Raw genomic sequence first — 24991 nt, 5'->3', positions numbered from 1 at the left:
CATTCTTCACTCTTTGAGAAAGGTAGAATTCAGAACAGACATTTCTTTTGGTTTGCTGCCTATGTGAAGATGACTCTTTACATTTATACCTGCCAACCCTCTGTCTTAGTTTTCATGGTAGTAAAATAAATGTTATCTGTTAAGGGAGACTAGTAACTTAATTTTTTTGGAGAAACTTTCATAGAAATGCTCAGCACTAATGATTACATCAAAAACCATACTTTATTTTATGTATAGCAATACAATTTACATATTAAATAACACTATAATAGAATGATTTGATATAGTTTTAAACAGAAGAAAAAAGGGAAAAATTTCAGGTTACAAAACCCCTCCCCCCTGAACAAATTAAAAAAACAAAACAAAACAACAGTCACTTTTTCCAAATGGGTCAATGCAACGAATGTATTCAGTGACTAATTATGTCTAATTCCTATTGCACAAATGGTCAATGGAATTAAGAAAGAAAACCCAATTTTCACAATCACTGCCTCAAAGAAATAACACGTGTTGGATTCTTTTGGAATGCAAAGATATAGTTCTTGCTACTTCAATATACAGAAAGTTGAATTCACATATCCACCACAAAGAAAAACCCAAAAAACTAAAACAAAAACAAAACAAAACAAAACTATGACGGAATTGAAACTAGAAAAAAATTAGCTTTATATGAAAATATAAAATTCTATGATTATATACCATAGATACAAAGTTTCCAGAAGATGCTTATCCAAGCAACAAAATATTTACAGTTTTAATGATTTTAGCTATTTCAAAATGAAGTGAAAGAAACATGAATTAACATGAAGGCTGAGGTTTTTTTTTCTTTTTTCTTTTTTAGAAACAATGGCTGCTTGCTAGTTTCAAATGTCCTAACAAAAAAGGAGTCACTACCCCAAATGTTGGAGAGTTGCAACATTTTATAAAATCGGCTGTCTCCTTTTCTGGAGATGTTTATTTCTTAAAACTCAAGATTTTTCTTGAAATTAATTATCCTCTGTAGAAAATGCTTCCCTTTGCAAATATTTAACAAAAATACTAAAAACAGTTTAACAGCTAAGACAAAGTAGAGGCCAAATATTAGTACAATTCCTTCCTATTTTGTAGCATGCCTTCTTTCTAGAGATAAGTAAAGCCAGTATCGCATGTTAAATGGCAACTAAGGGAAAGCGCAAAGGGGTAAGTGAAATTATAGCTGTTTAAAAAAAAAAAAGCAGGCATTTTCCCTTCATATAAAAATTCACTGGCACCTTTTGAACATAATCTTTAGAACACAGGAGTTGAAAATGCATTTTCCAGTATAATTGCTAAATTCTTAAGACAAACTACATTTTGATTATTATTTCTTAAATTGTGATGAGTTTGGGTTTATTTTTTGCTTAGAATTAGTAATATGTATCTTTGGTAAATTGGTATCTATATTTTAATTTTTAAATATATATGCATTTTAAGAAAAAAATTCCTAACAAGGCAGTTGTGCTGTGTCATTATAAAATAATTAAGGTTATTTGTTGATTTCAGTATGTCACTCTGGGCTAAAATTTCCAACAGCCAAACCTTGAACACCATCAACTTCTCTGACCGTGCTGGACTCTTCAACTTGAAATAGACTCTTAAAGCTCCAAGGCATAAAAATTTAGGAAAACCAATTCAATGATCTTACTTTTGAAATTCAGAAGTTAACTTTTTAACACACGCGTATATGAAAGAAGACATTGTTGCTTTTGGATGCAAAAAGAGTTCTCCTGATGCCAGTAAGGGGTCTCCTCTGATGCCCAGTATGGCCACTTGTTCTGATCACTGCAGTCCAGTGTTGTATGATGTGTGCATTCTGTTCACCTAGAGCTAAATTCATACACCCACCAGCTTATTTTATAAAATAGCACATGATCGTTTGCAATAGCTATTTCCTTTCCCCCTGAGTGCAAATGGTAATAACCTTGTTGTGTAGTTAAGCAGTGTGTTCATGTCTCAAACAAAACACCATCTTTGAAACTCTCTGCCTCTGGAAAGATGCAAGCATATTTCTACTGATAACAAATGAAGGATCATATTCAGGATACACCCTCTGGGGCAAGTGAGGAAAGAACTGCTGAACAGAGCTGTCCTCACTGAAGTGTGTTTGGACCACTTAGGCAAGATGGGCAAACAGCAACTGCTCATGTTCCAGTGTGTGAGGATTTGCAGACTTTGGCTCAAGCCCACTATAGACACACAATTTCTCTGAGAACTTCAAGCCACCCTTTTCAATGCTTCTGTTTACTCGCGATCTTTCTTTTATTATAACTACGATACCCATGTAAGAAATGGTCACAGAATTGTGTTGGAACTTAACGGTTTTCACGAATTGAGCCCTTTATAAATAGCACAGAAGGAAACACGTGCTGTTTTCTAAGCAGTGTTCACTTGTCTCAGAAAAAATTACCAAGGGACCATGAACCCCAACATTACTTCTCACAGCCAAACCTGTGCCAACTACTAAAAAAGAGTTCACTCCTATCAATGCTCTATATAAATTCAGTATAATCTGCTTGATTGACTGAAAAGGATCTAGCTCTTGCCATGATCTGCAACCTTGCCCTTCCTGATTCCCCTCAGCCTTCCAGCAGCTGTGGTGTTTCTGTGTTCAAGCTTCTCTCCTTCTGTGTAGATAGAGCTTCCTGGTGTTACCTCTGACGGCAGCGGAGGGGCCGCAGAGGTGTTCTTTCCTGTAGCACGTACAGTTTAGCGACTTCGCTCACTTGCGCACCTTTCCTTAAGCCTCACCTACATGGTTTGTGAACAGTGGACTATTGCCATGTTGTAGAATTTATGTGATGAAAACATGAGATTAACCCTGGCAAGTGACACAGTTCATGAAAACGCCATCAACCTGGCCTATGCATCGGAACTCCCAAACTTGGCCGGTAGCCTCTCCTTAGTGGCTTTGCTTCCTCAGCACCACTCTGACAGACTTCACAGAAAGCCAACTTAAGAGAAAGAGAACCTCAGCGCTGATTATCATTAATGTCACAGAACCTACCCAGATAGTATGATAGTAGCCAGTATGGAGTTGTTGTTGAAGTTTATTGACATAAAAATTAACCAAAACTCTTTTCTTCTTGACACGCCCAGTTCTGGTGATGACTTCACTTCTAACAGAAGTCATCCCGTAAACACAAATACGTAATAGAACAGATCTCAGTAAGGAGCTTATTTTTCTAACTGAACTGAAATTTCTTATTAATGCTTCTAATTTCCCAATTGTGTACTTACGGCAGGGTGAATATGGCTCCAGAGGCTAGATCAGATAAGTTCCTTGGACTCTGTGTAATGATTATTAGCCTCTTTGAGGGAATTGTGTCTGCTCTGGGGGCTAAACCACACCAAGCCATCCCCGTCTTTGAAAATCTATTTGAAAATGTCCATATCCTCTTTTATTCAAGATTCTGATTTCATCTCTCCAAATCAGACTTCTCCATGTGTGGGAATCTACATAGTCCTAAGACTTTTGCTAATAAAGTATTTTCAGTTTTATCCTAAGTACAAGAATATATGTCATCATGGAATTTATCAGGAAATATTTGGCAAAAAAGGAAAGAAAAGAATGTTAACTATTTAGGTAGTTTTTATTAGAGTGCTAAACGAGTAATAGGGATATTTTAGAGGGCTAATTTCAAAGTTACACACCTGCAGAAATTTTCATTGTTCTACCTGCCATGATGTATGGTATTAGAAACCAAGAAGCATTAATGGAGAGTTACTAAAGGGATAGTGGAGATGTGTAAACTATTGCCATATCCCTATTGTAAAAGATAGCCCTGACTGCAGGGTGTAGCTATTTCAGAGGGTCAAGATGGAAATAACACACACCGTCCACATAGCTACTGTGAAAACTGTAATACAGAGATATCCTTTATTTTGACACAGTTGGGGAATTTTTTTTAAGCTATGAATATAACTTCAACTAATAAGTGATGTTCACATAAAGCTCTTAAGCCTTCTAATTTCTTAATGGATACCTTTACCGTCATAAACGGAACTGTTTCAAGGCCATGAGGTTAACAGACTGTCTCAGCAGCTCCCAGGAACCTGCTATTCTTTACAAGAAAACAATGCCCATCCACTCCATTAAAGTACAGAAGGCAGACAGTATTGAGCAGTGCCTAAAACAAACAGAGGAGAGGACCGAGGAAAAGCTCAGCATTGCCTGCTAGGAGGATGCAGCTGCTTTCGCAATAATAATAAAAAAACCAAGATCCACTGTCCTGACAAAACCTTCACTGTACTGAACTAAAAAGTAGCATGTGTGTTCTCATGGAATGTCACATCAGGGCTTGCTTTAGGATTAGATTATAGGCAGTAACACTGATCATATAGTGCAAACTAGGTAAAATTGCGTTTCACTGTGTGAAATGAACAGAGGTGCAAATGCTCAGTAGGATACCATTAAGACATAAAATGGCAAAAAATAAATATCAAAACTTTTATCAGTGTAAAAAAGTAACTGGGTTATTGTATAACCTAGAGTCTGGCAAAAAAGGCCTCAAAAAAGTTCTCAGTCTTCAGAAGTTTTACAAATTAAGTGCCCGTTCGGGATTCCAATCACACTAGAGATTCCATGCTCTCGGCAGGGTCTGATTCATCTGCAATGAGAACAGCACCATTTTTGTCCACTGTCATGGGACCATTTCCATTTTCTTTAGTGCTGACCAGGCTGAGCATTGCTTTATAGACAAACTGGTATTGTTCCTGAAAAACAAGGAGAAGACAGTTTGAGACAAAGAACAGCTTAGTCATTTCATCTAAGGTAGAAAGACCAATTTTTTAAAAAGGTAATTATAAAAAAACAAGAATATACATTTATGCTAAGAAACTTTAAAAAATGACTTGAATCCTTTCATAGTGGAGACCTTTGCCTTCTGCATGTCACTTTGTTGTTAGTTGGGAACTCATTCTCAGTACAGACAGTGAATTAAGAGAATGGAATATCCCTGTGCTAGCACTGGAGAATACCATACTCTAGAAAGCAGAGTTTCTCACTCTCAACACTAATGATGTTTTCAGGAAGATGATTCTTTGTTGGAGAGGTGTGTCTGCTGCGTGCCAAGATGTTTAGCAGCTTCCCTGGGCTCTGCTCAGTCGGTGCCAGAGCACTGGTCTTCATCGCCAGTTGTGACGACCAAAAAAAAAAAAGTCTCCAGATGTTGCCAAACATCCCCTGGGGGCAGGGAGGCGGGGCAAAACCACCCCTCACTGACAACCGCTGCTCTAATTCAAGTGTTTGCCTGAGTTTCGGTTGATGGAGGAACAGGTTTCACAAAGAAGCAAAGTACTTACAATGTCTGTGAATACTCCAGGCCTCATAAGATTGATCATTTTTGCAACCTGGAAAACATCCACAGCATTTTCATTCTCCAGTTGCTGGGACAGGGTGGTAAGGGCACACAGCATTCCTGCTGAAACTGCTCCATACCTTGGGGAGAAAAAAAAAAATGCTATTTCAGATTTGCTTAGGGATTAAATTTACTGGAATGAAATTAACACCATATATTTGTATGGTGGCATATGTTTGCATAGTCCGCACACGGACTGCAGTGACCTCTCTTCTTGAAATCAGTGAGATGCTGGACAGGGGGAGAAGATGTAGAGACTAGCACCAAGGTGCCATTTATTCATGAATGTGAAAGCTCCCAAACTGGCTTATCAGATGCTCAGCTTGATACTCCAGATGAAATCAGAGGTTTAAAATTAGACTGGGGATAGCTATAGAAGACTTAATGCTGGGGATCAGGTGGGAAAAATACGAGAACCCTAACTACAAGCTCCTGGATGTGCAGAGGTAGGGAAAGGATCTGAAAAAAAAAATATCCCCCCACCTCCCCCCCCAAAAAACCCAGCTAAATCAAACTTAAAAAACGTGACTTGAAATGTGTGGCTCAAAATGCAGTCAGAAAAGTTTCAAAATGAATTTCACATTAGGTCATTGTTTTTGGCACTGAAGTGGGATTTTGCCAGAGTACCTCTGATAAAAGTCTTGGAAAAATATGGTTGTTTTTGACACACACAGTCTCTCTCTCTCTCTCTCTCTCTCTCACACACACACACACACACACACACACACACACACACACATTTAGAATGGAAATCCCATTTTTTTCCAGGAACCTCTGGTGGCACATTAGTGTTAAGAAAACACAGGGATTGAATGAATTGTTCCAGGTGATGATGCTGGTAGAAATGAAACTAGAATTTATATGGCTTGCATATTTATATGGCTTGTGCCCACTGTTCTATTAAAAACTATTAAATGTGCAGTTTATAGTGCAGTTTATGTGCAGTTTCTGAGTTTATCGTTATATGAAATTGAAACATTACAGATGTTTTACATCTTTAATACAAATCAGACCAAAGCTCCCAACTATAGAGGTCAGCTAGCTAGAGGTAAAAACTGTTCTACATTTAGGTCCAGTCGCCCAGAGTCCAGTTTGTTGGTACATTTCAGTCTGGTTCATTACTTCTGTGCTGTATGCATACTGGACTCGCTGACTTCCCTGTAGGTGGGCATTTACATGGTTCGTATCTTGGGCATACCAGTGGAATTACCATGAGTAGAAAAACTGGCTCACAGATATGCCCATTTTTAGTTTTAAAGATACTGCAATGTTTCTCTCGTAGTGGTTGTTACCGGTTTATCCCCCTCCCAGCATGAGAATACTTGTTTCTCTGACATCACTTTATTTGAATTTTTTTAAAGTTTATTTATTTTGAGATCGAGAGAGTGAAGACGGGATGGGGGAGAGGGAGAGAGAGAATCCCAAGCAGGCTCTACGCCGTTGACACAGAATCTGACATGGGGCTTGAACTCACAAACTGTGAGATTATGACCTGAGCTGAAATAGGGAGTTGGATGCTTAACTGACTGAGCTACCCAGGTGCCCCCATCTTCTCGTCATTTTAGCTTCTCCTAATCTGATGGGTGAAAAATTGTATCCTAATGTTAGTTTAATTTGCATTTTCTTGATTACCAGGAAGTTTGAGAATCTTTTGTGTTTATGGCCTGTGTTTCCTCTTCTGAAATTGTGTGTTAATATACTTTGGCCATTTCTCTTAGCTCTCTGTTATTTGTAGCATAGGTTGTAAATATTTCTTCCAGTGTCTCAGTTTCCCTTAACATTGTTTATAGGTACTTTTGTTACATGTAATCAAATGGCTTCATCTTTTATTTTTGGCTTTTTTGGAATCTTGAGAATGCTTTTTCTAACTCAGCACTTTAAAAACATTCTCCTACATTTTTCTATTTTTATTTTTTACATTTCATTGTATATTTCATCTGAATCCTATTTTGGTATAAGGTTATGATCTGATTTTACTTATTTTTCTAATGGATGACTTTTTTTTTATTGGATAGTCTCCTCTTTTCTCATTGAGTTTCCTTTGTATCAAATACTAAATTGTCATATAGTTTCTGAAATCTGTTTGGCCCTTTAATCTATTTTTTGTATTTCCCTACATTTAACTCCTATAGATTTTTAATGTTCTGACATCCGAAAGAGCAAGTTCCTGTAGTCTTGGCTGTCTCTACATTCATTGTTTCATGTTTTTTTTGTGCTTCAAACATCTGTATTTTCATTTTTACTTGTACACTCATTTCCAAATACCTCTACTCCATGATTCCTTCCTGTCCTGTTTCATATTAGTCTTGAAACTGAATGCTCAAGGAACACAAAAAGTTTTACTGGGGTTTTGCTTGGTTTGCCCTCAATACATAGATTGGTTAGAGGACAGTAACCTCTTTTTGAGTTTTTCTGTTCATGAACATGATATCTTTTCTCCCTTTTTCAGGTCTTTTGTAGTTATCATTTACATTTTACAGTTTCCTTCATTGTCTTTGCCAGTTTCATTTTAGGGTAATTTCTAGGTGCCTTTTTAGAGTCTGTCACTCCTAAGAATGGCCTCTTTTTATGATCTTTTGTTTGGTTTCAGTTGATACATAGGAACATTAGTGATTTTCACATGGTGAACTTGTATCCTGCCATGCAGAACTCTTTTTAAGTTCTAATAATTTGTGGATTATCTAGGAAGTTGGCTTCATCTTTATCTGCCAATAATGTTAGTTTTGTCTCTTTTCAGCTTTTGTATTTCTTACATCTTTTGCTTTTATTGCATTGGCTAGGACCCGGTAGTTGTGCATTGTAACACTGCACGGGGGTCTCATATTGTTGTCTTTCATGGTAAAGCCCCTAAGTGTTTCGTGTTAAATAAAGATGTTTGCTGTGGGCTTCTGATAAATAACATTTATCAAGTTAAAGAAGATACTTGCGACTTTGTTTGCTAAGAGTGTTTTCTTTTGGGGAGGGAGATCACGAGTGAATGTTATTTTATCCTGTGCTTCCCAACACCTATTGACTCTTTTAGCAATTCCTTTAATAATGCCCTGAATTCACTTGAGAGAGCAGTGGTAACACTTAACCAGCTCTACACCCTTTTCATGATACATGAAACCATCTTACTTTTAATGATACATATTTCTTTTAATCCAACATACTGGATTTTGACAGTATTTTATTTAGATTTTTGTACCCATAATCAAATAAGTAAGATTGGCCTATACTTTTCCATTCTGGTGTTCTTTTTTTTTTTTTTAATCAAGGTTACATTAAATCTCTTGTGTTTGTTACTGTTTAAGTATAGCCTAGTGAGGACTTGGTGGGCCTTAACAGTTTGGGAACTCGTCTGTTTATTCAGTTCTTGGTGATCACTAAGGTGTGTTATGCTCTTACTATGTGCCAGGATCTCTTACAGGTGTTAAGTGTACCAACTTAATCGTCACAATAATCCTGTGCTATGACCGTTGTTATTCCCCTTCCAAAGCTGAAGAAACAAGGTACGTTCCAGTGACGTAACTGGCCAAGGCCTCACAGTTTGCCAGACGAGTTTAGTTTGAGCTGATACATGTTAATGGCTCATAATAGAAGCTAGTATATACAATATGTTCAGTAAACACCATTTATTATACTTATTATTGAGACTTAAACATGTATTGGTATAAACAATTTCAAGTGTTTATTTAAAAATATTTCTATTTTAACCTTTTATTATTAGAAAACATCAAACACTTGAAAGTACTGTAACTTTGATGTAGTGTAGTCATTACTCAATTACAGCCGTCACTGGCTCATGGCCAATCTTTTTTCACATCTACTTCTTCCTGCATATCCTTTGAAGTAAATCCCAGGTATTTTATTCATTAATATTTTAGTATAAAAGATAAAATTAAAAAATATATATATAAACATTATCACACCTCAGCAAATGAACAGTTACCAAATATTTTGAGTGTAACTGCAGATACATGGTAGATGCTTTTCTTCCCAATGGCAATTTATGCCCTCCCTACTTTTTCTTCACCATTTTCCAAAACTGTATGTTTTATGAGACTTAAGTTCTTAGAAAATCTCAGCCGTTATTTCTTTAATCTCTTTTGTCAACATGGATCACTTCTGAGACGTATGTTAGAACTCACCTATCTAGTCCGTAACTAAGTTTGATTTCACTTCTGTCCATTCTACTACTACTAGCCTGTCTCTTGTTTTTCCCCTATCTTGGACTCTCTCATTTGTTCCTGTTTGATTATACATGTTTCTGGTTAATGTCCTAGTCTTCTGTTAGATCTCTGAGCATGTGTTCTATTGTAACTGGTCCAGTAACTGATTTACACTTTGTTGTTGTTCTTCTTGCTTTGATCATTATGTTAACTTTCCGCAGATTCTAAATTGTACTCAGTTTACCTTCTTATTTAGCATGACTAGCGTTTTTTTTTTTAATCCTCTGTACTAATTATTATTTTTTCCAGTAGGACCAAAATCTAACCTTTGCTTAATATGTTCCAGTGAAACTGTTAGACTCGGGACCCTTTCCCCAACCTCCCCCTGTCCCCCAAACCAATCTCTTTGTTAAAGCTCTCCATAGCCTTTCAGATAGAAAAGTCCCGTATTACATATCTTATTATAGTGTGTACTCTATGTGGATGTACTCTCGCCTGTCCTTGGATTGCCTTTCTTAGATTTAGCCACTCTTAAATAAGCACCTAAATTAAAAGGAAGCACCTACACAGTAAGATTTCAAACAGGACCAGAAACTAAGTCAAATTAATCAAATCCACAGATCATTTAAATATTTTCTACATGCCAAACATGATAGTGAAAGGGTAAAGACTGAAAAAATAGAGGCCATTCTCAGATTAGGAATTAGATAGAATTAGAGGATATTTATTGAGTTTCATGGATTTGCCCTTCAGAGTATAAGAACTTGGTGAAAAAGTGATACTAGTAATTTTATAACATATATAAAACAAGAGTAGTGTACAGATTCACTGTTTGCCTATTCTCAAAGGGCCCCATTGAGAGGAATGTTTATTTAGTGCAGTTAAGAAGAAAGCAAAATGTGTTTTCATCTTTCCTTGCCTATACCTCAAAGAAATAGAAGTCCTTGAAGTTCCTGATGTACACTAATGGTAAGTGCTCTATATTCATTTTAAACCACAGTGGGATTCCTTGTATTGTCAGTGTGTATAATACCTCTGCCCACTTAATTATATTTTTTACTCTTCCATATAATTATTGTACCTTCGCTTTTAAGAGGTTTTAACAATCACTTTATTGCTCCAATAAACATTAAAAAAAAAGTTTTAAAAATCATAACCAAAAATACAATCCAGAGTTATAACTCTGTCACTATGAAGAAACTAAAGCTTCCCGTAGAAATCATTAGGGCAAAAAGGAAAACAGAGTTAAAGCTTGAATATGCAGCGGTCCGGGGGAATCAAGGCAACATGAAAGCCTTCCACAGCACTTTAAGAAATTAACACTTTGGGGAGTGCCTGCGTGGCTAAGTTGCTTGAGTGTCCGAATCTTGATTTCAGGTCAGGTTGTGGTCTCAGGGTCGTAGGACTGAACCCCATACCGGGTTCCTCAGTGAGCCTGGAGACTGCTTGAGATTCTCTCTCTCTGTCCCCTCCCCCAATCTCTCTCTAAAATAGTACTTAAAAAAAATTTAAAACTTTGGAAGTGAATGAGAAAATAAAGTAGGGAAACATGGTCTCTAGAACTGAGGGACATGAATGCCAGAGTGCTTCCTGTGACAACCAGTGGGAGGCAGTGTTAACCAGCAGGATTAGATAGATCTGGATCTGACTGCAGTCAGGGCCAGCTTCCTGGCTACGGTCTGACGGGTCTCCTGCTCACAAGAGTCCTGCGCTTAGTTTAATGCTGTGCTGTTGCCATCTGGAACTTTTTTTTACTGAAGTATAGTTGATAGACCGTATTAGTTTCAGGTGTGTAACAATGATTTGACAAGTATGTATGTTATGAAATATTCACCATGATAGTGACCCAAGTTATTACATTATTAAGTATATTTCCTATGCTATACTTGTCATCTCTGTGATTTATTTATAACTGGAAGTCTGTAGTTACTAACCCCCTTCACCTATTTCACCCCTCTCCCTACTACTGACAATCACCAGTTTGTTCTGTTTATGTTAGTTTACTTCTGTTCTTTGTTTTTATTTAAGATTCCACATAGAAGTGAAATCACTTGTATTTGTCTTTATCTGATTACTGCACTTACCCGATACATTCTAGTTCTACCCATGTTGATGTGATTTCTTTTTTTTTTTTTAATGCCTGAGTAATATTCCATTGTATACATACATCACATTTTCTGTATCCACTCATCTATTTACGGACATTTAGATTTCTTATGTATTATTATTGTAAATACCACTGCAGTGAACATAGGGGTGCATGCCTCCTTTTCAATTAGTGTTTTTGTTTTCTTCTGATAAATGCCCATAAATGGAATTACTGATCATATGGTATTTCTAGTTTTACTTTGTTGAGTAGCTTCGGCGCTGTTTTACATAGTGGCTGCACGGATTTATTTTTTCCATTTCTTCTAGGTTTGTCTAACTTGTTAGCTTAGAATTTTTAATAGTACACTCTCATTATCCTTTGTATTTCCTTGGTGTTGGCTGTAACTTCTTTTCCATTTGTAATGTTATTTCAGTCTGCTTTCTTTCTTGAGAAGTCTGGTTAAAAGTTTCTTAGTCTTGCTTATCTTTTCAAAGAACCAGGTCTTGGTTTCATTGATTTTTTTTTTTTAAGCTTATTTGTTTATTGTGAGAGTGGCAGAGAGAGAAGGTGAGAGTGAGAATCCCAAGCAGGCTCTGTGTTGCCAGCGCAGAGTCCACTGTGGGGCCTCAAACCCATGAACTCATGAGATCATGACCTGAGCTGAAACCGAGTGGGATGCCAACTGAGCCATCCAGGCGCCCCTTCGTTGATATTTTCTATGGTTTTTTTAGTCTCCATTTATTTCTACTCTGATCTTTTTTCTTTTCTTCTCCTAAATTTTGGCTCTGTTTGTTCTTCTTTTTCTAGTTCCTTTAGGTTCCTAAGGATAGACTGCTTGAGAGTTTTATTTCTTGAGGTAGGCCTGTATTGCTATAAATTTCCTTCTTAGAACTGCTTTTGCCACATCTCAAAAGATTTTGCGTGTTCATTTGCCTCCAGGTATTTTTTAATTTCCTCTTGGATTTCTTCATTGAGACATTGGTTGTTTAATAGCATGTTATTTATCCTCCATATATTTGTATTTTTTCCAGGTTTTCTTGTAATTTATTTCTAGTTTCATACTATTATGGTCAGAAAAAATGCTTGATGTGATTACAGTCTTCTTAAATTTATGGAGATTTGCTTAATGGCCTAATATGTGATCCTGGAGAATAGTCCCATCTGTACTTGAAAAGAATGTGTATTATGCTGTTTTGGATGGAATGTTCTGTATGTATCTGTTAAATCCATCTGGTCTAATGTCTTGTTCAAGGCCAGTGTTTCCTTATTAATTTTCGATCTGGATGATCTATCCATTGACATAAGTGGGTGTTAAAATTCCCTGCTATTTTCTTACCATCAATTTCCCCCTTTAGATGCTTCTATGTTGGGTGCATAGATATTTACAGTTGTTGTATCCTCTTCAAAGATGGATCATTTTACCATATGTAATGTCCTGACCTTGTAAAATTTTTTTTTTTTTTTTGAGAGAAACAGAGCACATGAGCAGGGGAGGGGCAGAGAGAGACAAGGGGAGAGAGAATACCAAGCAAGCTATGCACTTGAGTGCAGAGCCTCATCTCACAAACCTTGAGATCATGACCTGAACTGAACAAAGTCAAGAGCCAGACACTTACCTGACAGAGCCACCCAGGTGCCCCTATTCTTTATTTTAAAGTCCATTTTGTCTGCTATAAATACTGCTACCCCAGCTTTTTTTTTTTTTTTCTTTTTTTTCATTTCTGTGGAATATCTTTTTCCATCCCTTTAGCTTTCAGTCTGTATATCTATTTAGGGAGTCTTTTGTAGGCAACATCTGGGTCTTGTTTTTTTATCCATTTAATCTATGTCTTTTGATTGGAGCACTTAAACCCCTTACTTATTTGAGAGGTATGTACTTTAACTGTCATTTTGTTCATTGTTTTCTGGTTATTTTTGTAGTTCTTCTATGTCTTCTCTTGCTCTTCTCCCTTGTGACTGAGGACTTTGTTTAGTGTTATGTGTTGATTTCTTTCTGCTTTTTTATATCTATTATAGGTTTTAGGTTTGTGGTTTCTGTAAGGTTCATATATAACATCCTAAATATATAGCAGTGTATTTCAATGGTTGCTTAAAGTTTGAACACATTCTAAAAACTGCACTTTGACTTATCCTCTCCATGTGTGTGTATATATATATATATGTATATATATATATATATATATATGATGTCATTGTACATCTTAAAGGAGTCACAAAATAGACAATTTTTTTTTTTAAGATATAATTGATTTTACTGCTTTGGTCTTTTAATCTTTATACTAGTTTTAAGATTGATTTACTATGTTTACTATGTTGGTTTTACTAGTGAATTTTTTTTTTAAATAGTTTTTTACTTACAGCCTTTTCTTTTCCAAAGGGGAGTCTTTAATTTTCTTCTGAGGCTGGATTAGTGGTGATGAGCTCATTTAATTTTTGTGTGGTAAATGCTGTATCTCTTCTTCAACTGTGAATGGTAAGTGGGTATAGTATTCTTGGTTATGGGTTTTTTTCCTTTCTACACTTTGAATATATCATGCCACTTCCTTCTGGCTTGCACGTTTCTGATGAAAATCAGCTGAGAGCTTTCCTTTGTAAATAACTAGTGCTTCTCTCTTGATACTTGTAGAATCCTCGATTTATCTTTATTATTATTATGTGTCTTGCTTTATTCATCTTGTTTGAGGCTCTCCGCTTCTGGGACTTGGATATGTGTGTTTCCGTCCCCAGGTTAGGGAAGTTTTCTGCTCCTTTCTGTCTCTGTTCTCTTTGTGGGACCCCGATACCAGTAATGTTAGTGTATGAGGACATGCTGTTGATTTCCTCTAGTGTATTTTTCATTTCAGTTATTGGTTCTTCTTTGTATTTTTTCTTTCTTTGTTGAGGTTCTGAGTACATCCACTGTTCTCTCAAGTCTGGTGAGCAACTTTATGACCTCAAACTTTTCATCTGGAAATTCTTAATTTTTCCATAGGGCTCCATAAATTATGTAGCTGGTCCTGGCTCTGACACTATATATGTGTATGCAGGCCATTAGCTTCACACTACCTATTTTTTTCTTATGTGAAGAAGGGATCCCAAACTTACCCTCTTAGTGGGGTAGTGGTAAGGTTCAAAGGAAAACCAGAATTATTTCTGGGGGTCTTTGCAGCAGTGGGTATAGAAAGCAGTCCATATATTTATGCATCTCCTATGGAGTATCTCAGGATCAAATTAAAAGATTACTGGTGATACTCAAAGAGCTCTTGCTTATTTGGGCTATAGCCCCTCTATTTATCTTATGAAAAATTAGAACTGAGAAAATGTCAAAACACAAGACCATGCAAGCACCTGTTACAGAAGCTGTCAGAGTGCGAATGAACAAAGCAAATGGTATCTTTGTATTATTATGAAAATGGTTTTGACTCTTTGAATTCCCCGGAAGGGCCTCCTTCCCAACCAGCAGCCCTTGGATCATTCTTTGAGAATTATTAATAAATTAGCCTTCTATGGTATCTAATAGGACGATAGAGGTATATGCAGAGTGAATAACTATTTGCACAAGAAACTGTTTTTCTGTGAGTGAATGTCTAATCTATTGTCCCACAAGATGGTAAAAACTGTGCTTTTGTTCTAATCCTCTTCTGTCGGAAGGAACATAGGGTCTGCTTAAAAACTTTGACAGTAATGCTACAGATCAGCCTCTGAATCTTGAATACAGGATGCTGTGAATAAAGCAGTTTGCCTTTATAAGTGGTGCTTGTGCTCAGATACAATCAGTTTGCTTTTGGGCGAGGAATTTTATCCTTAGATCATTTTTCTAGGAACTTCGTCCACCTCACAACACAGCTGACAGCCCTGAGAGTAGGCGTTAAGAGATCTCTGTGAAGACCAGATAAATATCTAGTTTGTGCATTCGAAGTTCAACTCTTTGACTTAAGTGCAAACACTTGGGCCTCCAAGCCTGCTCACTTAAACATTTTTAAGCAGGTAAGATGATGATAAAACAAAACGCAAAGCACAAGGCTCTCTGGGAAAGGTTCACACTAAGGATATTGTATGTATGTATCCTTCATTTGTAGGTCATCATACTCTGAAGCACGGAACCTGCTATGTGCCAGGCATTAAGCTTCACTCTGTAGAGACTGGGACAAATAAGTTATTACTGCCAGTGTCAGCAGTGTAGGGGGTGTCAGTCCTGTGAACAAGTGGGTGCAACATGATACACAAGAACAGCACAGCTAAGAATGTGATGTCTGTCAGTGATTTTAAATGATTACCTCTAGGGGCGCCCCGGGTGGCTTGGTCAGTTAAGTGTCTGAGTCTTGATTTCGGCTCGGGTCAGGATCTCCCCGTTCCCGAGATTGAGCCCGGCATCGGGCTCTGTGCTGACATGAGCCTGCTTGGGATCCTCTCTCTCCCTGCACTCCCAACACCCGCCCCCCGAGGTGTCTCTCAAAATAAATATTTTTAAAAGATAAATGATGACCACTGGGATGAGTCACCAAGAGTTTCAAGGAGAATGACTTTGACTGACAGAGCACTCAAAGGAAGTAACATTTGCAGGGGCAAGGTGGTCTACAGGAAGGAATGGACTGAGGACTAGGATGACAGCTGCATGAGTAAACTTTGGCCAGACTGCAAAGGAATTTGGAAAGTGTACTGAAAGAATGGGTGACATCAGTAAGACTCGTGGCCAGGTGGAGGTGAAGGGACACACAAAAAGGGCTCTGCTTTGCACAACTCAGTGGCTGGAGGCAGGCTGCGAGGATGAGTTTGGTCTTAGACATGCTAAATTAGAGGTGTCTGTCAGCCACCAGGAAGGGATACTAAGAGGCACAAAAAGTAGGTAAGATGGAAACTGAAAGGTAACTGGTGTTCACAAGATTGTATTACTGCTAGCAGGTGTTTAAATAGTTCAAATTTGCTTGAGTAATGTGGAAAAGTAATTTCTCTGGAATCCCTTATCTCCTAAAGAGTGGATACAGGAACACATGTCTTTAGGAGGTTTTTAATCTAGCTCACCTACATGTTATGTGCTGATCTAGTTCAGAATTAATTTACTCTTTTCTTGTGTGGGCCTGCGAACTACATTTGATTAATTTCAGAGGTGACATATTCAGCATGAGGCATAAAATGAAAATCACTGAGTAAGACAATATATCCCCAAATTGAATCTAGACAAAAGAATCAAACAGTTCTTTTTAAATGACGTACCAAGTTCCTGTTTTTTCTCTTTCCCTCATCCCTTACCCAGGAAATGTAAGTTTAGCTCCATTACGAACCTGAATACAAAATAACAGCAAAATCACAGACCTGGGCAGCAACAAATAGAATTCAGTCTGAATTGATAGCAGCTGGCAGACCCCAAAGGTATTTGAAAAGCCAATACAGATTAGTGGGGAAAAAAAATCTCTAGAAGCAGCCTTAATTTTATACTATAACTGCATACCCTAAATTTTCATAGACCTGTAACGGCTGCCCAGTTACTTTGAAACAGTCATTATTTCCTAAAATAAACTCCAGAAAACTCTTTGGAAGCAGCCATTAATATGGCTTTCTTCAAATAAGAGAGAACCATGATTTGAGGTACAGGTGTTGACCTAAACTGGAAGTCTGTGGTCACTTCATGTTGCAGAAAAAATTGAAAGACTTAACCATAAGCTTTACTTTCAAATTGATTAGTATCTATGCTTCCAGAGTGGCTGCTGATTTAATGAATGTAATGGATGCACTGAGAGTTTGCTGACGAAAGGAGCTACCTTGGAAATAAAACAGAAATGAAGATACCTAATTGGTGCCACATTAACTAAAGGTCTGTGAGATTCTGAACAATCTGGAATTACACAAGTGATTTACAAGTCAATGCCAGTCATTACGTTTGACCCCAAATATTCATATACCATAAAGTTTACCTATGATCCTTTCTACTTTAGTAAGAAGGAAAGTATCTAGGTTTGAATACCATGTCCAAACAGACTGCAAACTCTAAATTTATCATTAATAAGTAACTTTCTCACTCCTAATCAATGAAACCATATTTAAAAATTTTTCTTCTAGGGGCACCTGGGTGGCTCAGCTGGTTGAGTGTCGGGCTCTGGGCTGACAGTGTGGAGCCTGCTTGGGATTCTCTGCCCCGCCCCCAACTTGGGTGTGCGTGCTCTCTCAAAATAAACAAACAAACATCCTTCTAAAAAAAATTAAAAGTCTTCTTTCCTAATAATTGTTGCTGAAATTCAGTGTAGGGTATAAAAATAATTGTTTAAATAATGGAAATAATTTAAAATTGTTTTTGAAACATAAAACCTCAGAAAGCTTTCAAGTGTACTTTTGTAGGCTGGTACAGTGCTTTCACCTTTCTAGAACATACACTCCAGGAGTACCTGAAGCCTTGGAAGGGTGGGACACATTAAAACTCAAACAGATCTACAACCTGCCCCTGTAGACACTGGAAAAAACTCAGAATGGTCACAAGCAGATAGAGTCTGTCTTTGCCTTTCTACTCCTATAGCAATTCCACAAGAAACATGTTTGAATTTTATAATTAAGAAATAGATACATACTCATCATGAACAATGGTGGGGCCGTCCCTTGTTAAGGCCTCTTCCTTGATGACATTGATAAGTTCGAAAGTACTGCTGATGGGGGCATCTGGGTTAGGCCATTTGGGACACTGGAAGTGCCGAACTTCTAGGACATAGTCATCCTGTAACCAATACAACAGAAGTCACAGCCCAGCCCATTAGATCTGTAATCTAATGACTAGAACTTGTTCCTGAGATAGCATAGAATTGAAGAATGCCCCATTAACCAAAATGGGGCTGGTAAGAAGAAAAATAGTAGGGAGGCCTGCCTGCCATTAAAAAATGACCAGGTCATGTTAGTGAAACAGTAAAATTCTGTTTCATTCAGGTGACAAAATTGCAAGTGCCAATAAATTATGAGACTTTGTATCCTACTCTATCTTATCTATAAATTGAAAGGAAAAAAATGAGAGGTTAAATCATCATTTAAATTATAATAACTTATCCTCCTCGTCCTTTCATATCCACCCCATAAGAAGGCAGTTGTTATACATCAAAATGTCGTTTACTAAAAAAAAAAAAAAAAAAAAAAGAAAAAAAACAAAAAAAAAAACTTATCATCTGCAACACATTGCAATGTTTACATTTCTGGTGGCAAAGAAAATACTGAGCTCTAGTATATTGTTTTTATAATTAGGTCAACAGACCTATTTGTATGCATGCTCAATCAGAGGAACGGTTACATTTCATCTACCCAGCTGGAAAAAGCAAATATTTGAAGGAAGGAAAAAGGGAAGTGTACGTATTTATAATGAAGTCATACTCAAATGCCTGGGCCCGACTTGAGGTGGTAAGTTACTCTGTTATTACTTGGATGATGCAGGGCCCAGGTAGGGCTGTGACTGAGAAAGGCAGCTTTAGGTTACCTGTGTGGCTTCAAGGATAAAGTCATGGATGATAATTTGTTCTTCATTTGAGAGGCACAGTCTGTCTTTGCTGATAAGGGTGACGGTAAAGGCCTCACAGTTCATGGATTCTTCTCGACTTGGCCAGTATACAAACTCATCTTCTGCCTGTGGGAACCGCCCCCAAAGAAAAAATTCCTCTGCAGTGCTGTCAAACATTTGTTTTTGAATTTTCTTGCAAATTGATGTATCCTGTCTGTCATTTCCCATACCTCCCGAGTCACCTTTTAACTTGGGCACATAGAATTATATCCCCCTCTAATCATCCCAAGTTCAGTGGTCACTGTAAATTGTAATTGATAATAACCGTATTCTAGACTTGCCTCCCTACATCACTGTAACAACCAAAAATGCTCCCCCTAGAGGGGACATATTAAAATTAATCGACTTGGATCCTGTCTTGTTTACTATGATGTATTACAGAATATCTCTCAACTGGGGCTAATATATTATTTCACAATTGCTTAAGCAACGAAGACATCCTAGTTGTTACTTCCTGTGGCTTAACATTTCTACAGTTGATTAGCATTTTGCATAGGGATTTCATAAACGTGGTCTTAATTTTTACAATATACTAGGGAGGTGAGGGATTTTTATCATCTGTCTTTACAGACGAGGACATCAAGACTCAGAGAAGCCTGTAAGTTGTCTCAAATCACACTTGCTACTAAATGGTAAGCAACAGAACCTGTCTGGAAAGAGGCTGTGCATAAATAAGCTTATGTTGGTTCTAAGTACAAAGTGCCTTTTCAAAGAAAAGTTAATCTAACCATGTTAGGTGTCAAAAGGAGATGAACACAGAAAAAGGCTTTCAGCCTTGAGTCAGGCAAGCTTTAAATGTTCATCTATTTTAGCATTAAAAATAAATATTCAGGCTCTTTACTTGAATTCCATCCCTGAAAACTGCAGAGGCCAAAGAAAAAGTGAAGAGGTGGGAGTCTTTGTGAGAAATACAACGATTAGGGTAAGACCCCTGACCCCCCCATCCCTCTTTTTCTCATCAGTCCAAATGGCAAACTCTGCTTTGCCTGGAATAGCTACACTTCCATGGGCATTTGCCTGAAAATGCTTAGATACTACTAGTGAAGTCAGAAATAATTCTGAATAATGTTCAAAACAAAGAAGGTTTTGTTTAATCTTACATTGTTGCATCAGAAATGAGCCAACAGTCCAATAAGACTTATCACCCTTTCAAGTTTCAATATAGCTTATTGCCAAGTACATTTTTATTTTTAAAGCTCAGCATAAGGGGAAACAGATTAGCAATTGGGTTTAGGCTATACAAAAGACAGTCTGTAACTGTCAGGGGTTTTAATACATTTTGTCCAAGGAAATGGAAGTTAAGACCCTTCTAACAGATACTAAAGATGTAAGGTAATAATGGACAAGGCCTATAAATTTAACCAATGCGCAGAGATTAAACACGGGATTTAGGATTGAATAAATTAATCTGGGCCTTAATTTCCATATCTGAAAAGTGGGAATAACATTATGTACCTGTAAGAAATTAACTTGAATAGTAAATGATCAAATTGGCCTAATGACTGCCAAGGGGATTTTAATAAGCAAACACACACATACACACACACCAAAACATCTGACTACAGAAAGCAAATTAGGGAGAAACTGATCATCTTCAAATGCTATGAAAAATACATGCTGCTACTTAATTCAGTAGGACCTCTGGTCTCATGGTTATTTTGCTTACAAATACATTTGTAGATCAAAGATGCCTAGGCATATCTAGAACAGTGCATTCTGACCTAGGAACCCGTGACTTTGGGCTAGTCACAGAATCATGGTCTTGTAAAATTACAGCAGAAAGAAATAAAGCAAACAAAGAGAATCTGCAGACATTTTTTAGGAAAAATGTGCACTGACTTTCGACCCCAGAGCTGAGAAGGCAGACATTCAGGATTCTAGCCCCGTCTCCCTCAGCCCGAGGTGACCTGTTCCAGGGCAGTCCTGTGTCCTCACTGTCTGCATAACACGCGTGGACTCTGTTGGTCCAGCCTCCCCATACAAACGAACCTGTGGGTAGAGGCTTTTGGTGACTGTCCTGTGATAAGTGACAATACCAAAACACTGACTCATCCAACAAATGAACGTTTTAACAACCCTAAATGCCTCCAATTTCCACACGCCAAACAGAATAGACCCCTATTGCCAGCTAATTTGAAAATTTACACTCCAGTTTTGAGTTGAAGATTCTCAATTTTGTTGCCATTCTCTCCTACAGAAGCAGTCTTGGTATTCTGAAACTGGAGCAAAATGCGACAAAGTGAACTTCCTACTGACTGGGCACGCAGTCAAATGCATGTCGTCAAGACTAGGGGTTCAATCACAGGCTGTTCTTTCTCGACGAAAAAATTCACTGATCTGATACTTGTCGAAGCAGCTCCTCATTGTTTCTTATTTCCGTTTTGTGGGCTTACGTGTCCTCATAACTTCTGAAGACCCAATGAATTCTGCCATTAAGTTTATTTCGATAAACTTGTTAACCCTTCTTTTATATGGTCTTAGGGACCACAGCAGGGAAGGACTAACTAGAGGAGAAAAGGGCTGTAGCTCAGCCAAGGTCCTAGAAGCACCTTTAAACTGGAACAAAATAGCCTTTTCTGTATCTCCTTCCCTGTAATGGATCTGCCTTGCCTAAGGTATGGGGGAAAGATAATGATAATTAGTACTTTAGATACGAATTTTTGGGGGAAGGACTGGGAAAACTTTGCTATGATATTTGTCCCACGCCACATCATAGAAAAGGATTAAAAGGTCACTCCGGTTTAAATCCTGCCTCCAATTATTCATGTATGCCCTTTAGGCAAGTTACTTCCCTTGATTTTCTTCGCTGTTAGATGATGATAGTATCTATGTCATAAAGTGGTAGAGAGGACTAAACAAGTTAGTACGTGTAAACACAGTTACATAGTTAGATGCTATTTTATTTTTCCCAAGGGACATATAGCAGCTCAGAGGTTAAGATCCTATATTAATGACGTTACTAAAAAAAAAAAAAAAAAAAAAAAGGCTTTACAAAACCTTCCATGGCCCTGCCATGTACAGCGTTAGAGAATCAAGTAATGGAACCGATGGCGACACTTAACTGTGAGACTACAAAAGGAACTTGCTCCAACTTCAAGAAGCGAAGTCTCAATACCCTCCCTAGCACATACAGACAGTGTAGCCCTGTGCTAAGGTATCAAAATGATTTATGCTTCTGGCCTCACAGGCTCATTAATATATAGCAGATGTGCTTTGCTTACCAAGCTCTGGTTGTCTGGCAGCATGACAATGATCTGTGCATTATGATCCCAAATCATTCGCCAGAAATCTTTCGTAGTATGTGGCAGAGGATGCTGGGTTATAATAAATTCATTGCTCCTATAATAGCCCTTCAGTTAGGAAGACGGAAAATCAGCAGTTACAAACATTTTATTCTGACGCCGGGTAAGTAAAATATGTTCACGAAATAAGATGGCATTGTTTTGACCACACGAAAACAATTGAAAAAGGCAGTCAGTACATTTGGCTAATTTTTAGCTGTATATGCTAACATGTGTAGATATTTTTCGCTCCACATAAATTTCCTCCTAGTTACCCCTGCTGTTTTTACTTAACGGCAATTTCAACATTTATTCAAACGCTAGATGGGTGAAATTAACAATAAAATTAATTTCTTAATGAACACTTCTCTTAAAGTATTTTTGTACCCCCACTGGCTAGGAGTCTTTTGTCAGAGGTCTCCGGATACAAAAAGCTAATTTTGATATTACACATCGAGAAATTATTTGAAAAGTGAAATCAGCCACATAGGTGGTATCTGCTCTTTAGCACCTTTTAGTTTAATTGAATTTATTTATAATTAACTGTTGACTCTCACCATGATATAAGAAGCATTAATGTAATCTGTTCCTTTCATTCCAGGCAATGGTGCAAGACCCACTCGAGCACGCTCGGCTATGGTATGGAAACAAAACAAAAACGCCACGTTTGCCTTATTATACACACAGAACGCATAGTGCTTTCTGAGATTAACTCGGTGCGTCACCTATTCCCCTGGATCCCCTTTCAGGTTAAAACTTACCTATATTTTTAACTAAGCTCAAGTGTTCTCCGCTAAGGAGAATGTCAATGGAATTTTGCTGCACAGTCCCAGGAGGGCAGAGGCAACATAGGAATCAAATTTTACTGTCGGAGAGGTTTTCACAGCAGAGCATGAAAAGAACACTCTGTGCAGAGATGACACGATTTCAGGTAATTTTTAGCCCCGGTTTGATATTCTTTCCATTATACCCACACGTTGTACTTCTGCTGTTTTGCCATAGCCTTATCCATATCTTTCTCCTGGCAAAGGGCTTAGAAAACAGTGGCCTTTGTCAAGGAAAGATCATCTTTCCAGCGATCAGCCACGCCTGTGTCTCAGCAAACACGTAGTATCCTCTGCCGTGTCCCAAGCTACAGATACAAAGGGCCCCGTCTGCATAGTGCCTTGACCTCAATAGCCAGGATAATGTAATAATGTATTCCGGTTGGACGGATTAGTCAGAGATCCTTAAGCTTTCTAGGAGTATTCATGCCACAGTGATAATGGCTTTATTCATTTTTTTAGTTAGGATGTGGAAGTCCCACAACTCTGGGCTTTCGAGGTGAACCGAAGCTAGACTTCACGTGGCACCGAGGCAGCCGTTTGCTGGCACTGACAGCCGCCCCTGCTAGTCTGATCGATGTGCCTGAATTTTCCTGGCAGAACTCTTCCCCTTGGTAGTAGCTGCCTCTTTACAGAATACATAAAATGCAATGAAAAAATACTAACACATTCCACCAAGTCAAATGGATTTTAAGATCTTACATGGCACGACCGAAGAGTTTCTGTTCTTTTCTTTGTTACACTCTTTCTGAGCACTAAAGCATTCCACATACTTCGCATTACATTGCGTGACCAGCTGAAAGAAAAGTAACGCTTTAGTCTTCATTCAAAGGTGTAACTGTGGACATGTTAACTGACCGTAACATGACAATCATTTCATAATATAATGCAGGCATCCAGTCATTCCTTTCTACACCTTAAGTGTATACAGTGTTATATAGCATTTGAATGTCAGAAGAGCTGGAAAACAACAAACCAATGAAACAGAAATTACAATTGACAGCATTTGATGATCTGGTGAAAAAGGTCCATCAATAATCAGATTACTGAAGAAAAAAAAACATTTTTTCTACCTCAAAGAACGCATTGTTGTGTTTCAGTAGTGGTTACTTCTGTCCATTCCCTTGGTGATGTGCACACCTGTCTCATTTCTACTATCAGGCCACAGGCTTCTGATAACAGGTTCTGTGTGGGTAGTAGATGTTTACTGAGTCAATGTAGACTTTCTGGCTGACAGTGTCACTGATTTTTGGAAGTTCCCCTCTGTAATTTCTCACAGGCACATGAGATTTGGGTGGGCCTACACTAGAAAAGACTGCTATGTGGTCATAAGAGCTAACCGTGTTTCTTGAACCTAACTCACTAGGTTCTCAGTACATTTCTGTTGAACTAAACTAACATTGTTCTAAGGCCATTATAAGTAATTAGCCCAGAAGTTTGGTTATTCTTCCTGTTCTTATATAGCTTGGTTGAATACTTTGTCAATCCCCTTTTTTTTGGAGGGCTGCGGTACATATCTTAATGGAACATATGGGAATGGCCTCCACCAAATGCTTTAGGACTATTGTCAAGGGCCCTGGATGTAGTTTTCAAGTTTCTGATACTTGTTTTTTTTTTCTCTTGTTCTTAAGTTCTCAAGTGATTAGTGCTTACAAAAGAACCAATGACTTGGTTTCCAATGGAATGGAGAGATTTCTTTGATGAATTTTTTTAAAGTATGTGGAAACAAATATTGCAGGAATAGAAAAGGTAGGATTTAAGAAA

General features: G+C 37.7%; 1 protein-coding gene across 4 annotated transcripts in view; it reads right to left on the bottom strand.

Moving 5' to 3' along the window:
* Positions 1–203: 203 nt before the first annotated feature.
* PTPRG (protein tyrosine phosphatase receptor type G) overlaps positions 204–24991 on the bottom strand; it is a 717269-nt gene continuing 692481 nt past the window's right edge. For all 4 annotated transcript variants that reach the window (XM_043587811.1, XM_043587813.1, XM_043587812.1 and 1 more), the window contains 7 exons: positions 23930–24023; positions 22961–23037; positions 22344–22472; positions 19042–19188; positions 18155–18297; positions 5320–5455; positions 204–4731 (listed from right to left, as the gene is read on the bottom strand). In XM_043587811.1, coding sequence (XP_043443746.1) covers positions 4585–4731; positions 5320–5455; positions 18155–18297; positions 19042–19188; positions 22344–22472; positions 22961–23037; positions 23930–24023 — 873 coding nt within the window. In that variant the 3' untranslated portion in view covers positions 204–4584. The remainder of the gene's footprint in view (positions 4732–5319; positions 5456–18154; positions 18298–19041; positions 19189–22343; positions 22473–22960; positions 23038–23929; positions 24024–24991) is intronic.

The sequence above is a fragment of the Prionailurus bengalensis genome, chromosome A2 (assembly GCF_016509475.1).
Source record: "Prionailurus bengalensis isolate Pbe53 chromosome A2, Fcat_Pben_1.1_paternal_pri, whole genome shotgun sequence".
NCBI lineage: Eukaryota > Metazoa > Chordata > Mammalia > Carnivora > Felidae > Prionailurus > Prionailurus bengalensis.
This window is presented reverse-complemented; position numbering and strand designations above follow the sequence as displayed.